Raw genomic sequence first — 16,086 nt, 5'->3', positions numbered from 1 at the left:
AGATAGACTATAAACCCAAAAGGCACGAGGAAGTGGAACCTTGACCCCCGACCCTCATCCAGGCGCTTAGGATGTTAAACCAGAAGGCAAGCAGGCTCTCCCTGGAAAACGGTCTGCACGTCCCAGCCCGTCCCAGCCCTTCACACGGCTCGGCAAAAGAAATACTGCATAGAACAAAGAGCAACGAAGTATGGAATTAAGTCTACGTCCGGAGCTCAGGTGGCTCAGAAACTGACTGGGATGCAGTTTCCTTACTCTGTCCTTCAGGCCAGAAACCAGGTCCCGTATGAAGTCCTCCACTGGAACTTCAAAGAAAACCTGCATCTGAATCACCGGGAAGCCAGCTAGAAATGCAGACCCCCAGGCCCTGCTCCTCTCGGAGAGGGCTCCAGGTCATTGCGCAGCTTGCTCAGTGGTTTGAAAATCTCTGAAGTAGGAAAAGTCAGTCCTAGAGAGGCCTTTAAGGTCATCTCTGTGCCTTTTCAAGCTTTCCGAACTACTGGCCAGCACGGGAACTAACAAAACCGAACAAGGAATGCCCATGTGTGGAAGGACAAGTGGATCCCTCTGGTGGAGGAAGGGCAGGGGGCCCTCTGTGGCTCAGTTTCCCTCCTAAGCTCAAAACCACCCAACTCAACCAGCTCTATGGGAACAGGTGGAGAAACCGAGGCCTTAACACAGAGGGGTAGTGAAGTGGATGTTCTTGGTAAATCTGTGACCTGCCTTGTCACCGAATACCCCCCCTAAACCTAGAGTCTCCTGCCTCACCTGGCCTGCACATGGCAAACAGGAGTACTGCCCCCAGCCCTGCCCTGCCTGCTAACACACGCCGTTCCCAAACACCTCCTGGGGCTGGACATCAGCTGCCTGCCCTCAGTGGCATCTCCCCACACCTCCCCGTCCCAACTAAAGGCATTGGTGCTTAGCGAGAGCCACTCGACTCCACACTGGCATCATGTCCCCAGGATGGTTCTCCTGCAGGAACCTGGGAGAGCAGAGGGTGGGGCTCTTTTTCTTGCAGAAAGAGTCTGACACTTTCCATAATTGCTGACATCATGATCCACGGATTCTGTGATACACATAGATTTACATTTTAACATTCTTGAAAAAAGAATGCAATATTTAATCAGCAGTATCTTAAGCACTGTGCCAGTTTCCCTGGCAAGGAAAATTCTTTAATTCTTACAGGTACATAAAATAATGGTGCATCCTGAAGTAGACTTTACGTTTGGTTTTGACGTGCATTATGTTGCTTAACCCTCATGAGAACCCCTATGAAGCAAGTGTTAGCAACCCCATTTTAACAGGTGAGAAGACTGAGGCTCAGAGCAGTTGAGTCAACTGCCTCCTGACAACTAGTAAGTGGTTGTGGTGAATCTTACATGGTAGCTTGGCTAGGCTGTGTATACAGTTTAATCAAACACTAGTCCAGATGTTGCTGTGAAGGCATTTTGTAGATGCAATGAACATTTATGATCAGCAGGCCTTAAATAAAGGAGACTACTTTCCACATTGGGGGTGGGGAGGGGGTTCTCATGCAGTCAGGTGAAGGCTGTAAGAGCAAAAACAGGTTCCCTGGAGGAGTTTTGCCCCCAAAGCATGTAACAGAAGTCCTGAGTTTCTGGCTTACCCTAGATTTTGGACTCAGTTGAAACATCCAACTCTTACCTGAATTTCCAGCCTGTTGGCCTGCCCTACAAATTCCTAACCTGTCAGCCCCAACCCTGTGAGCCAATTCCTTAAAATAGATCTCTGGCTACCGATAGAATGGGTTCTGTTTCTGTGGAGAGAGAACCTTGAACAGTGGTAGAACTGGGCTGTCGAGCCTTACTGCTGCTGCGGGTGTCGCCAGCGAGGCCCAGCTCCGGCTCAGAGAGCAGCACCCAGCTCCCCTGGAGCCAGTGTTGTGTTGTCCAGCCCCACACAACCTCTGGGCAGGAGCAGAAGACACCCATGGGGCTAGCTGAGAGGACAAGGCCACGAAGAGAACAGAGACCAAGAGCAGGTGATATGTTTATTGCAGGATGCCTTTTTCTGGGTGCTGGGCTGGCTGTGAGGTTCTACGGGGGGGTCCCCCTCACAAGCCCCAGTCCCAGAATAGACAGACACATTAACTTGGAATCCAAACTAGTCTCACATAAATAGAAGGTTGGCAAAGGAAAAAAAGAGATAAGCAACAAATGAACGTGTGGTTTTTCCACACTCGTGCGACAAAGTGGCAGTAGCACCTCATCCACGTCACCTCTTCTTAATTCTGCTTCCATGTTGAAGCTTTCATTTGCTCTGAAAATCACCTTCGGATCCAATTCAGCAGCCGCCTTCCTGGCAGTCCCCGAGCCAGTCTCCTGGACTGGCAAATCAGCCAAGAAAATCAAGATGGTTCTTCTTCAAACAAACAAAAAAATGCTTCTATGGTTCTTTGCACCTCCCAGTTCTGATGGGTGAACAATGTGTCCCCCTGACCCCGAACCAACCAAAAAAATACAACGAGCACAAGCCACAAGTCAGCATAAAAACATATTGCACATGGATACAAGAGTCTTCCTGAGAGCCCTTTCGCTGCGGGTACCCAAATACTGGCTTTCGATCCAACCAATCACATGCCCCGTCAGTGGTTGTGACATGTACCCACGTACATGCCCTGCTCCCCAAATCCAGCTGGCAGAGAGCAAATATTCTACATTTTTAGCCTTCCCTATTAGCCAAACTCAAAGCCAAGGCTAGGTTTAACCTCATGCACCATAAGCACGCTGTGGAGGGAGGGAGGGAGGTGGGGGTCGTTAGTTATAAACCTTTGTCTCCCTTTCAACCACCTTTTCCTCTGGGTGGTTGCTGAAGTTCTAAGGTGAACATGGCATCCAAGACACGTAATCTTCTGGAACTAAGAGCCTGGAAAGTGGCTCTTCCCAATCATATGCTTTTGAGAACAAAACTGTTGTCACAAGCTGGGTTCAAACTTACAGCCCTTGTGTGGGACAGGCAGTGTGGCAATCGACGTTTTTGTTTTTGTTTTTTTTTCTCCTAAGGAATTTTCAAGTATCACAAAATCCCTGATACAGTATGTAAACAAGATATCTTACTGAACAGAAAGCTAGGTCACTTCAGGAAGCAGCAGCATGTGAAATATCTAAAAGGCCAAATAAGGTTTTAGGTTTGACAACAAAGGCAAGACAGCCACCCACCCCACGCCTCGGAGGGCAGACACTCAGGCATACGCACGCACGCAGGCTCCCCTGGAGGGAGCCAGGGAAAGAGCACCCAATACAGCATCTGCTGGGGGTCCTGAGAACACATCAGGCAGTCCCTTCTTTTTTCAGTGTAGCTGCCGCTGGCAAGGAATAAAGATGTCTCTAATGCTAAAAACCAAACACGTGCATGGGCCGGTGGTCTGCATCCAGTTTCCAGTCTCCTGGCATCTGTTTTCCCAGGTCTTTCTCAATCACCGGGCCTTTCCTCCAGAGGATGGTGGCTGAGCCAGTCCTCCTGCACCCCAGCTACACACGTGGAAGACATTTTTCAGAATTCTCTCAGGGGAGGGGTGTCATTGACTTTTGCTCTGGGTCAGCTTTATTTAAAAAGAACATGAACCCTGTGTCCAAGATCAACGAGGTTCTGTGGGGATGGCCTCCCCACTGCCTCACTCGGCTGAGCTCCCCTCACCTGTGTCCTCTTCCTCTGCCCAGGTGAGTCTCCAAGACCTCCCTGTGTGGCCCGGAGGTGCCCTATCTGTCGAAACAGCCTGTGGGGAACGCGTGGCTTCCGCTGAAGTAGCTGCTTCCGTAGGCGGTGGCAAGGCAGTGCCTGGGCTCCGCCGTGATGGCCATCTGCACGCTGAGGGGCGCGGGGAGGGACATGGGACACACGTCCAGGGGCTGGAGAGTGGGGTACAGGGTGTGGAGGGATAAGCCAGAGCCTCCTGAGAGCAGGCTCCCGGAGCGGTGGGCCTGCAGCGAGTCCCGATAGGCCAAGCAGAGGTCCTGCACGGGGGTCTGGGTCTGGAACTGGGCGAGGGCTGGCGTCGTTGCTGGCTGGCTGAGGGTGGGGTAGGTGGGCGGCTGGAACAGCACCTGGGTGGGCGCAGGGCTTCTGCTGGGCACCATTGTCAGGGACTGACTTTTGACCGCGACGGCGTCCTTGAAGACGTTGTCATAAGCTCTGAAAGGAAAGGACCTGGGTGAGACTTGCGGTCAAAGGCCATAGCAGGAGACCCCTGAGGTTGCCCCTAAGTGGGATTTGAGATCTGGGTGTCAGGACCTCAAGGGCCGGTCCAGCCCATGCTCTCTGCCTACAGCACTGCCTCTGCTGCTCTCTCACTGGACTGAGACCGCAGATCCAGGCTTGGGTCTGGATCCCACGCCTGGATCTGCTTCCTATGGAAACCCTTTCTGGCCCCTCGAGTCTAGCCTAGCTGTTCTTCAAGCCGCTACACTGCCCCATCTCAGGGGTCAACCTCCCAGATGATAATTTCTGGGTTATCTTCCAGCCCCTCGTGCCAAGCGCAAGCTCCAGGGGGGAGGGGCCCTCTGCTCTTGCTCATCACTGCATCCCCAGCACCCAACACAGGGCCTGGCACTTAGGTGAGCACAGTCTCTGCCTTCAAGGCACCTCTAAACAGATTTAAGCAAGCCACCCGGGGGGCCTAAGTGTCACCTTCTGAAAACGGGACAACAGGTTTACTTCCATCCAAAAAACAAAAAAAAAAGCTTCCCATAAAGCTTTTTTTCCAAAGATTTATTTATTTATTTATTCATGAGCGACAGAGAAAGAGAGAGAGAGCGAGAGAGAGAGAGAGTGAGGCACAGACACGCAGAGGGAGAAGCAGGTTCCATGCAGGGAGCCTGATGTTGGACTTGATCCCAGGACTCCAGGATCAGGTCCTGGGCTGAAGGTGGCGCTGAACCGCTGAGCCACTGGGGCTGCCCCCATGAAGCTTTCTGAAATAACAAATCCATTCATCCATTAGAGGCTTAGGTTCAGACAGGAGGACACTGAGGCTGTGCCTCTGAGACGGCGGCCAGCCCGGAGCCACCACCACGGTGAAGAGGCAGGAATGGTGGCTAAGAATCTGGGGGCACCTATCTGCATTCAGATCAGACCATATATGCCCTAGTTTTAGGCACCTTCAATAAACACGGCTTTTATTTATTCATTTATTTATTTTTTCAATTTTTAAAAAATGTATTTAAATTCAATTAATGAACATATAATTTATTACTGGTTTCCGAGATAGAGGTCAGTGATCCATCAGTCTTATACAGCAAACGCAGATTTAAAACAAGGCCCAGGGAGCAGGGCGGGTAATGAGACAAAGGCAGCTAGCCACAGGCAAAGCCTCCCACACAGGGAGGCAGCTTTCCAAAGGGGCCGCCCCGTGGTGAGGAGGGCTGGCATCTAGAAGATGCTGCCACCTGTTGGGTGGAAGAGGGACAGGGTGCAGCCAGCCTGGAGTTCTCTGTCCCCTCTGTCTCCTCCCTGTGGTCACCGCTGAACACCTTCATGGTGTTGGGTCCTGCTGCCCTTATGCACCTTCTCTGATACACTCAACATGTCCTCACCAAGATTCCCAGGGACCCCTGCAAGGAGGCTGTGGCTTCTTATGTTAAGCCACTTTGGGCTTAGCTGGCTAAGAGGTCAGCTTTGTGGCCGTGTCTGAGAAAAGCAGCTTAGGGGTGCCTGGGTGGCTCGGCAGCTGAGAGTATGCCTTCGGCTCAGGGTGTGATCCTGGAGTTCTGGGATCGAGTCGCACATTGGACTCCCTGCAGAGAGCCTGCTTCTCCCTTTGCCTGTGTCTCTGCCTCTCTATGTCCCTCATGAGTAAATAGGTAAAATCTTTAAAAAAGAAAGAGAGAGAGAAAAGTAGCTTATGAGTGTAATCACTCAGTGTAATCATCCATAGGACTGATACAATGGGACTCAGAGCAGACAGCCCAGATTGTCAGAAGGGTACGCACATAGCCTCTCTCCTCTCCAACCCCTTGACCTTAAAATTGCAAACCCAAAAGCTGCCCAAAATAGGAAGGACCAACTCTGCAAACCTCACTTCTATCAGGAGTCGTCATGGCTGACTTTACGTGACACGCTATCCGGAGGAAACACCATGACCCTTCAACCCTGAAAAATTGCCTAAGGTGGGTCTCCAGAGCAAGTGCCTCGATATTTTAGAAACACAGAAAGATTAGGGACGCAACTTACACCAGCAGGATTTCAATGCACGTGCTGAGATGTTCCAGAGAGTAATTTGAGATCCTCTGTAGGTCTCTGGTCCAGTAGGGAGAAAGCTGAAGGCAGATCCTAGAGGCCCCAACACAGGCTGCAGCAACCACAGAAGGCTGGAATTTGTAGAAAATATGATCTGAAAGAGAACCATAGGAGTCGGCATCATAAAGCCTCGCTCTGGGGTCCCAGTGCCCCTCCTGCCCTGCACCTCCTGAGAACTGGCAGACAAAGGATTAGGTTCAAGGTTGTTCATTACTGCCACACACGCACAGATGAAAAATCAGAAACAGCGTGAAGTTCCACTCCTGAATCTTAAACACCTTGGTGCTCAGTCTGGGATTTCTAGTGCCAGTCTAATGATTTTCAAAATTTCACCCAGAGCTTCCAGGGAGCTGCAAGTGGCTCGCTGATGGGCTAGGAACAGCACCACAAAACACATGTCCTTTCTTGGGCTGTTAGGGGGAATGACACACCATTGCAGAGGCTTCTGTTTCGGGTGATGACTACAGGCTACTTACTAATAGTAACAAAGCTTGGCCTACAGTCGGCACGTAATAAAAATCTGTTGAATGAATGAATGATGAATGCATGGTCACAAGCATCTGATATTCCCAACTAAAACTAGCACTGAACTTATGTTTACGGAGGACCTTCCGTCAGGTCCCCCACCCCCTGCTTTTCTGACATATGACTGGCAAATAGAAATGATATATATTTAAGGTGTACACCGTGATGTTTCAGTATGTGTGTATGTTGTGAAATGAATCTCAATGTCCTACAAAGATGTCCAGCAACACAGCAAAGCTGGCACTACTTGTGTGCAAAGGCAAATTGTTCAAATTCCCATGATTTTCATGAATGACGCTGGTTATCAGTGTATTATCTATCGTTCCATCTTACATTGCTCATGATTTCTGATGACTTCAACGTTTGCCTGTTAAAGCAGGAGTCAAGCAGGGTGGCGTTATGGTTATGGGCACCGTCACCAACTCAGACTCCTCAGATTCAAATCTTAGCAATGACCTCGGGTACTTCAAGTTACTTCAGCTCTTGAGCATCCGTTAAGGAAACGGATTTGTAAAATGAAAATAACAGAAGTGATTTGCATGTGGAGTCATTGTGAAATTCAAATGACATCATATACCCATACCCAAAGAACTAAAATAAGGTGGCTGGTGCATGTAAATGCTCAATTAATGCTTGATATCATAATTGATGATTGTCTTGTTACTCGGGACCATTTTGGTTTGTGGTGAGTTATCGGGTGGTTGCATCGATGCTATTTCTGACCTTGTATTTTACCTAATACCTAGATTTTAAGACAGTGGGAAGACGGGGATTCAAATAAAGTCCCAAACTTTAAAAGGGTAACTTTATTGCTAAACTTTATTACTAAAACATAACCCCTGCCCCACCCTATCTGTATGATAGCTTTTCTGGGACAACCTACTGGCAAATCTGTCCTATTTAGATCATTTGCAATGGACCAAGTTACTGTAAGAAAAATCAGCAGGTGATTAGTAAGTTTGTAGGGCGCCAACTGTAGTACATAAGATGCCAACTGTCTTTTACATAGTATTGGCAACACACTGGGAAAATTGTTGCCCCTCCTTTGTGTATGCCCTGCAAAGTGGCAGTGCTCTGGGTGGACGGGCCCTAGTCCATAGGGACTCCGTGGGTGGACGTGTCTGTCAGTGCCAAGTGATCCCAGCCCTGTGTGGGTGGGGAAGGGGTAACAGGCCCTGCTGTCAGGCCTCACCTCGCAGGGTGACCTCTAGGAAGTAGTGGGCATACTCCTTGAGGCACTCTTTGGTCTTGCGGGGGCAGGCGGTGGGCCAGCTGTGGCAGTGATGGTCCTTCTGGCTGACGGAGGCCAAGAGGTAGTAATCCAGGAAATGGGCGGGCGTGGGCAGGCAGAGGTTCCAGCCGAACGCCTCCAGGAGCAGCAGCTCCGTGTTAAGCAGCTCCTTCTTGGTGAGGGTGAAGTTCTGGCCGCTCAGGATCCTCGTACTGTTTATCTGCTCCAGCTTGGGTACATGGTCTTCCCTGTCCTCGAACTTACCTGGGGGAGAAGCAGAGGTTATTAGAAGACGGCACTTCGCCAGGGGGGAAAGGCCCATCTTAAAATGCCTGGACAGTGTTGGCAGGGAGGACAGAAAGCCAAAAGGCCCCACTGCCAAGGGGACTAACTGCCTACATTCTGGATCTGACTCACCTGGGCTTGAATCTCCAAGCCATCACTTCCAGCTGTGTGATTGTGCACAGGTGTCTCACCCTTTCTGTGCCTCAGTGCTTATACCTGTAAAACGGAACCTAAACCTCATAAGGTTTTTGTCAGAGACGACAAGAGAATGCATATCCGATATCCAGGCCAGCATGTACAACATAGAAGGTGTTTAACGGCAGTCAGCGACAGCAGTGGGGGCCTGGGGAATATGGGAGCCCTCTCCCCAACCCTCTCCCCCTCTCTGGCCCTCCCTGATTCAATCTCAAGACTGGTCAGGGATCAGACAGCCAGAGTCAGAATGATCTTGCAAATTTGATCCTGTCCCCCCACATGTAGAAAAGCCCTACAATGGCTCCCCACTGCCCTCAGCACTGGGTTTAAACCCCATCAACAGGCTGTTAGCTTGGATTCCCTCAGAAACAGTTTGCTTGGGAGGTGAGCCAAGGAAAGACTGGTAAGTGGGAGAAGGCAGGAAAGGGAGGAAAACCAAGAAGGGAACATTATCTTGAAGTTATCCATACCCCCACGTGCACTGCAGCATTAATTACAACAGACAAGACAGGGAAATAACCCCAGTGTCCACTGAGAGATGAAAGGATAAAGAAGAGATGGTATTTATATACAACAGAATAATATTCAGCCGTATGAAGAAGGACATCCTGCCATTCGCAACAACATGGATAAGCCTTGAGGGCATTACGCTCAGTGAAAAAAACCAGGCAGAAAAAGACAAATGCTGTATGATCCCTCTTACATGTGGAATCTAAAAAAGCCGAACTCATAGACACAAAGAACAGACTGGTAGTTACCAGAGACAGGGGTGGGTGACACTTGTGAAGGTGGTCAAAAGTACAAACTTCCAGGGGCACCTGGTGGCTCAGTCGGTTAGGTGTCTGCCTTTGGCTCAGGTCATAGACTTGAGGTCCTAGGATCCAGCCCCAGGTCGGGCTCCCTGCTCTGCAGGGAGTCTGCTTCTCCCTCTCCCTCTGCCTCCCTCCCCACTCATGCTCTCTGTCTCTCTCTCAAATAAATACAATCTTTAAAAAAAAGGCACAAACTTCCAGCTATAAATTGGTCCCGAGATGTAATGTACAGCATGGTGACTGTAGTTAACAACATATTCTACATCTGACAGCTGCTGAATGAGTAGAGCTTAGTTCTCATCACTAGAAAAAATATAGTAAAGGTGATGGATGTTAACTAAACTTACTGTGATGATCATTTAACAGTATGTACATGTATCAAATGATTTTTATACACTTTATTATCTTTAGATTTTATTTATTTACTCACGAGAAACACAGAGAGAGAGGCAGAGACATAGGCAGAGGGAGAAGCAGACTCCCTGCGGGGAACCCGATGCAGGACTCGATCTCGGGACTCCAGGATCACGACCTGAGCCACAGGCAGATGCTCAGCTACTGAGTCACCCAGGCATCCCAATTTTTATATACTTTAAACTAATATATGTCAATTATATCTCAATAACACTGGGTCTATGTGTATGTCTTCCGAGGTGAGGCCACAGGAGGCCTTGCAACTTCCACCCTCCTCCCTCAGAGTGCCATGCTGGACCACCATGTAAGGGAGCAGATCTAGCCTGGTGGAGGTGGAGAGGCCATAAGGAGAAGAGAGGTGCCCAGGCTACAGCCAGCACCAACTCTCAGCCACATGAATGAGACCGTCCCAGACCCTCCAGCAGCTGTATGAATGAGCACAGGTGAAGCCAGCAGAGGAAATGCCATGCAACCCACATCACTGTTGTTTTAGATCACCAAGCTTGGGCAGGATTCATTTGGCAGGAATAGATAACTGGGATATATTCATATCAATGGTCGTGGCAAAAAGATGTGAAACCCCACAAATAGGCACATCAAACAGTGCCACGGAAGGCACTGGAGGAAAAATGAATAAATACTGGAAGGTCCTGGAAGTAAACCACATGACATAGAGCCACAGAGAGCAAGACACAAAAATTAAACTGAGACTTCATCATCCCACTCATGGGTCAAGGGAACTGAGGTTTATATTTATTTACTTATATTTTATTTATACAGCAAACCGTGGCAGTCACCAGTGGTGGATAGCTCCAGTGGCTGCCCCCACTGTGGGAGGGTCTGCAGGTGGGGCAGCTATGGGCCTCCCAGCCGTCACCCACACGCACACCTGGCTGTGGCCTCCATCTCTACACTTCTCTGAAGGCCCCTTGCCCCCCCTGGCCCACGAGCCTTCATCTACGCAGCCCTCTGCATGGAGCACCCTTCCCCTTCGCTCCACCAACCTTTCCCTCTCTCTCATCCCAAAGTCCCTGTGCCTTGGAAGCCTCCTCCCACTGCAGTCCCCGTGCTGTGTGACTCCACATCACATGGTGAGTCCTGCGGCCGGCCTCAGAGTGGTCACCTGTAGCCTCTGAGCCCAACCCCACAAGAAGCAGAAACTGCTGAGTGAGTGCTAGGAGAGACAGTGTGCAGCCCAGCTGAGCTCAGAAAGCATGCATCTGTCTGTCTGCGCCGATGAAAAGAACGGCAAGGCGTCCACACACCTGTGCACAACGGTGAACAACCCGCGACCCAGTTCCCATCAGACTTCTGCCCTTCTTAGGAGGGATAAGGAAGTAACCACTTCAGGCTGCCTTGCAGCAGATACAATGCATTCCTCAGGAAGGCCTCCAAAAATGTCAGAGAAATGAAACTTGGACTCTGGGAAGCCAGCCTCCATCTTCTCCTCGAGCCTTAAAGAGCCCACTAAGTGGGCAAAGATGGTGTGACATGAAGCTCTGGTCTTTGATGGGTAGGAGCTGAGCAGAAAAAACGGTGAGGAGTGCAGACTGATGGCTGACCAGCCCCACACACTTAGGGTAGGCCTAGACCCTCTCCTTCCAGAGCCCTGCCCACCAGGGCCTAAGCCTGCATGGCACCACCTCCAGGGCATACACCTTCCCTTGTCTTGCATGCATGGGCTACTCAGGCAGGAAAGGCATGGGCGATGCCGCCCAAGGGTGAAGAGTCTCTTGTATGGCTGGAAATCCTGTGGCAGGGCCTGGCCGATGGAGCCTTGCCAGGCCCCCACACCCTCCCTAAGCCCAGGACTGCTCCCCCAGCTGGGAGTGCTCATCCCTTCACTCACCTCATCATGTGTCCCCCAGCGCTCAGTTCAGAGGTCACTGGATGTCATCAAGGCATTTCTCACGCTCAGACTGCTTAATATCCAACAACTCAGTATTAATGGCTAGCACCTGACCCATAGGTCAATAGATCTCAGGCTGTGAGGACAAGAATCACATCTGACCCATTTGCAGCTGTGCCCCCCAGTTCCCAGGACTGTGCCTGGTACACAGTAACTGCCCAATGAATATTCACTGAAAGAAGGATAGCACTCTCCTGATAGTTGAATTTTAGGCCATTTCAATTGTTCTCTGATGACCTCAGATGATCTGTAATCCCTAATTTTTTTCTTCAATGATCATATCTTTGTGCAAATTAAAAAGAAAGAAAAAACATTTTTGCAAGGTTGTGAAATTTTTCCTGAATCCTGTGCTGAACTAAGCCAACACTGTTCTCAGACACTGAGATACAAGTGGCTCTTTTCTTCCCCAGGGCAAAAGGTGGCATGGCGAAGGTCACTGCCCTGGCAAAAATGTGTGTCCTACTGGGAGGGGCAGTAAGAGCTGTCCACACCATTGCTGGCAGCCAGCAATCTATCCTAACTGGCAGATGTGCTCAGTGAGATTCGTCTCCTCTCTGGCCTCAGAGCTTTTCAGACCTTTCAGAGCTCTGCCTCCCCCAGCCACCAGGCCCAAGAGGATTACCCTCTAAGGGAAGGGGCCACGGATTACTAAGGAATCAGAATTCACCAGCTCCCCAGGCTGGGGAAGCTTCTGCAGGCCAGAGCCAGGCAGAGTGGGGTCTGAATCCTCAGTGAGTTTGCTCTGGACTAAAAGCGCTAAACCCTACAGGCTGTTTGTTCCCTCGTTAGGAAGAGGCCCCTGTGGAGATGAAATGGCCATGCAGAGAGCAACGTGCTTCAGTAGTGCCCGGCACACGGAAACGGACAGTGTCCTCACACTGGGCCGGGCACTGGATCCCCCAGGGAGGGTCTGTTCCGACCCCCAGAGGCTCAGAGAAAAAGCTCAGGAATTTTGTTCCACATCCAGGAGCGACCTTGGAGCACCTGCTCTTGACTGCTGGCCAGCGGACCCCAGCTTAGCGACTATCCCCAGCACGGTACATTTCGAGGCCAGAAAAGGTTTTATGAGTTTCCTGACATTGCACGCGCCTGGTAGACACTTCCTCCCCTCCTCCCGTGACCGTGAGCGGGGCCAGCCCTTTGTCCTCGGGGCTGCCGCTGCCACCAAGTGCAGCCACTCAGCTGCTTGCTCCTTATCAACAAACTGTATTGACACCAGATGCCTGGAAGTCTTCAGGCAGGTCCCCCGGGAGGTGTGGGGGACAGACGTTTGAGTCTTTCCAAGTCAGGCCAGAGCCACAGACTCAAAGACTCTCTTTTGACTCCTTCAATGTACGTTTTATTTGGAAAATGTTCAAATCCACAGAGGAGATGAAATGATGTTAACAGTAAACACAGATGACCCTTCAGCTAGATTCACCACTGCTGACTCTGAGCCACATTTGTTCTGTGTGTGTGTATGTGTGTGTGTGTGTGTGTGTGTACATACTGGTTTCGCTGGACCATTCTTAATTAAGATGCAGATGTGACGTGCCACCCCTGGACAGCATCCATCCCTGAAGCCATTTTCCTATATAATCATAATGCTATTACCAATCCTAAGAACATCAGCATTAATGCGATAATATTTCCTTTCCTTTTTTTCTTTTTCTTTTTTTCTTTTTTTTTAAAGTAGGCTCTACACTCAACGTGGAGCTTAAACTCACAACCCTGAGATCAAGGGCTGCACGCTCCACCGACTGAGCCAGCCAGGCGCCCCTGCAATAACATTTTCTAACATTCAATCCACATTGGACTTCCTCCCCAGGAATCCTCAAAATGTCTTTTATAACTTTTGTTTTTTTGGATCCAGATTCAAAGGCTCACACATGGTGTCTGTTATATCTCTTTAGTCCCATTCTTTGTTTTTCATGACACTGACTCTGGATGAATTGATGCCAGTTTTCTTCTAAAATGCCCCAATTCTGGGGGTGCTTGGCTGGCTCAGTTGGTGGAGCATGCAATTCTTGATCTTGGGGTCCTAAGTTCTGCGTTGGGCCTAGAACTTAAAAAAAAAAAAAAAAAAAAAAAGCCCCGGGACACTTGTGTCACTCAGTGGTTGAGTGTCTGCCTTTGGCTCAGGGTGTGATCCTTGGGGTCCTGGGATAGAGTCCCACATCAGGGTCCCCACGGAGAACCTGCTTCTCCCTCTGCCTGTGTCTCTGCCTCTCTCTGCATGTCTCATGAATAAATAAATAAAATCTTTAAAAAAATGCCCCGTATTCTGGATTGTCTCCTCACAATCAGACAATTTGAGTAAGGAAACTACAGAGGCAATGTTTTGTCCTTCTTACCGGATGACATCAGTTTGTCCCAGCATTAGCGATGCTACGTTTGATCGCTTGGTTAAGATGGTGACCCCAGATCTCTCCATTTTAAAGGTACCACTTTCCTGCGAAATTAATAAGTAATCTGTGAGGTGACACCTTCAGACTGAATATCCTGTCTCCCAACAACCTTTAACTCAATGATCTGGCATCCACAAATGATTTTTCCCTGAATAAACAATTACTTAGGGGTTGAAAAAGAATTTTTCACAATTCTATCGTTCTATCTACATTTTTCTTTTTTGGATGTTCACACCGCCCCAAAGTGGTGAGAGTCATATTAACATACCTGTAAGATTAAAAAAAAAGTCCTAACACCACTGAAGCACATACCCAGGGTCTGGAGTTCAGGCAGAGGCACATAAGCCCTGAATGTAGGGGTGGTGGTGAAGCCTGCAAATAATGCCCTTGAGGACCCTCTTGTACACCCGGATGACAGTTCCTCCTGGTACTCCCAGGGGCTGGTACACAGCCAACCCAGTGAACCCCAGCAATCCCTGGGGTCACACAATTATTGGACTGACGACCACAAGTCCAACCAAGCAGCCTAACTCAACCACAGAGGCAGGACGCTGTCAATCCAGCAAGCCTCAGGAGGGGCTCTTGCAGACAGGCTTTTTTGGGTCCCTCTCTTTTTTAAATAGCATTTTTGTTTGTTGTGGTAAAATGCACATAACATAAAATTTATCATTTTAACCATACAGTTCAGTGGCATTCAGTACATTCACACTGTTGTGCAACAATCACCAGAACTCCTTTCATCTTGCAAAACTGAAACTGTATACCCATGAAACAGTAACTCACTGTCCCTGGCTCCCCCTCGGCTGGTAACCACCATTCTATTTTCTTTCTCTACGAACTGACTACTCTAGAGACTGGCTTTTCTTCTTCCACCTATGGTCCTAGCAAACAAGCCTTAAGCAGGCCAAACGGGATTCCTGACTTTTCTGAATTGGGGCCAAGAGAAACAATATTTTTTTAATTGCTTAAAAAATGTTTTATTTTGGAAAATTTAAAATATACAAAAAAAAAAAAAAGAAATTCTATAATGAACCCCTGATACATTACCCATCTCCAACAATCATCAACATTTATACTGCCTTTGGAAAAATTCCTAAACAAAAAGGTGCACGTAGGGGAGTAGAATTCTATAAAAAGCCAGTGCTGCCTCACCTGAAGTCCAGGCCCAGGGCTACTCATGTGCTCCTAAGCGGTTGCTTTACCGCTCCCCGTGACCTTCCCACAGTCAGACCTTCAGGCCCAGCAAGAGGCCTGTTTACAGACTCATTCAGGGTTACCTGCTGCCCATTCAGGAGCTATACTTAGGCTCTGATATGAGGCCACAATTTCTTGGCCAAGGAGAACCAGGTTTTAAAGCAACGGCTGGCACCTCTTCTTACCTAAAGAAATGCAATGCTTAAAAAAATTTTTTTTGGGTAGGCTTGAACTCACAACCCTGAGATCCAGACCTGAGCTGAGATCAAGATTCAGATGCTTAAGGGACTGAACCACCCAGGTGCCTTGAAATGCAATGCTTTTAAAAACAGGCAAAGCTACTGTTCCCCAAGAAGGGCCACTCTCCTATTTTAAAGCTCTCCCCCCATCTTGTCATCTGAGAACGAGAACAAAATCAGATTAGGAACTGAGACCCCCATGGCTGTCCCACAGCCCCCAGGAGCCCCCATCCTAATCTGTGAAGTGCAGATGAGGAGGAAAGAGAGGCAGGGCAGGGGCATAGAAAGTGGCTCCAGTGACTTCCCAGCCTTGCCTGGCCCTCAGGGGGCATCTGCCAGCTTCGGAGGGACAGTGGGAAGGGCTGGGCAGTTAGGGTTAGAGGGAGCCTGAGAGGCCAGAGGAAACTCTGGTGGAGAGCTTTCTCTCCAGGTACTTTGGCTCATTAGTTCCCGGCAGCGCCCGGCTGAATGCAGGCAGACCTTTCCGATGCTCATTCTTTCCTTCTCAGATTCTTCCTTCACTGGAGGGCAGAGAAGTGGCCACCAGGAGGGCAAATGTTTAATGTGAGCTGAGAAGATTTAAAGAGGGCTGAGAATTCTGTGACCTGGGGGAACCCAGATTCTGTGGGAGGTCCTG

At 49.4% G+C, this 16,086-nt stretch overlaps 1 protein-coding gene across 1 annotated transcript in view; it reads right to left on the bottom strand.

Annotated features, from left to right (window-relative positions):
- Window positions 1-1,995: 1,995 nt before the first annotated feature.
- The window catches only part of CCNJL (cyclin J like), a 55,205-nt gene continuing 41,114 nt past the window's right edge, over window positions 1,996-16,086 (bottom strand). The window contains exons 3-5 of the mRNA XM_038534872.1: window positions 7,976-8,278; window positions 6,193-6,352; window positions 1,996-4,155 (exon numbers count right to left, since the gene is read on the bottom strand). Coding sequence (XP_038390800.1) covers window positions 3,723-4,155; window positions 6,193-6,352; window positions 7,976-8,278 — 896 coding nt within the window. The 3' untranslated portion in view covers window positions 1,996-3,722. The remainder of the gene's footprint in view (window positions 4,156-6,192; window positions 6,353-7,975; window positions 8,279-16,086) is intronic.

Source organism: Canis lupus, chromosome 4 (genome assembly GCF_011100685.1).
Source record: "Canis lupus familiaris isolate Mischka breed German Shepherd chromosome 4, alternate assembly UU_Cfam_GSD_1.0, whole genome shotgun sequence".
NCBI lineage: Eukaryota > Metazoa > Chordata > Mammalia > Carnivora > Canidae > Canis > Canis lupus.
This window is presented reverse-complemented; position numbering and strand designations above follow the sequence as displayed.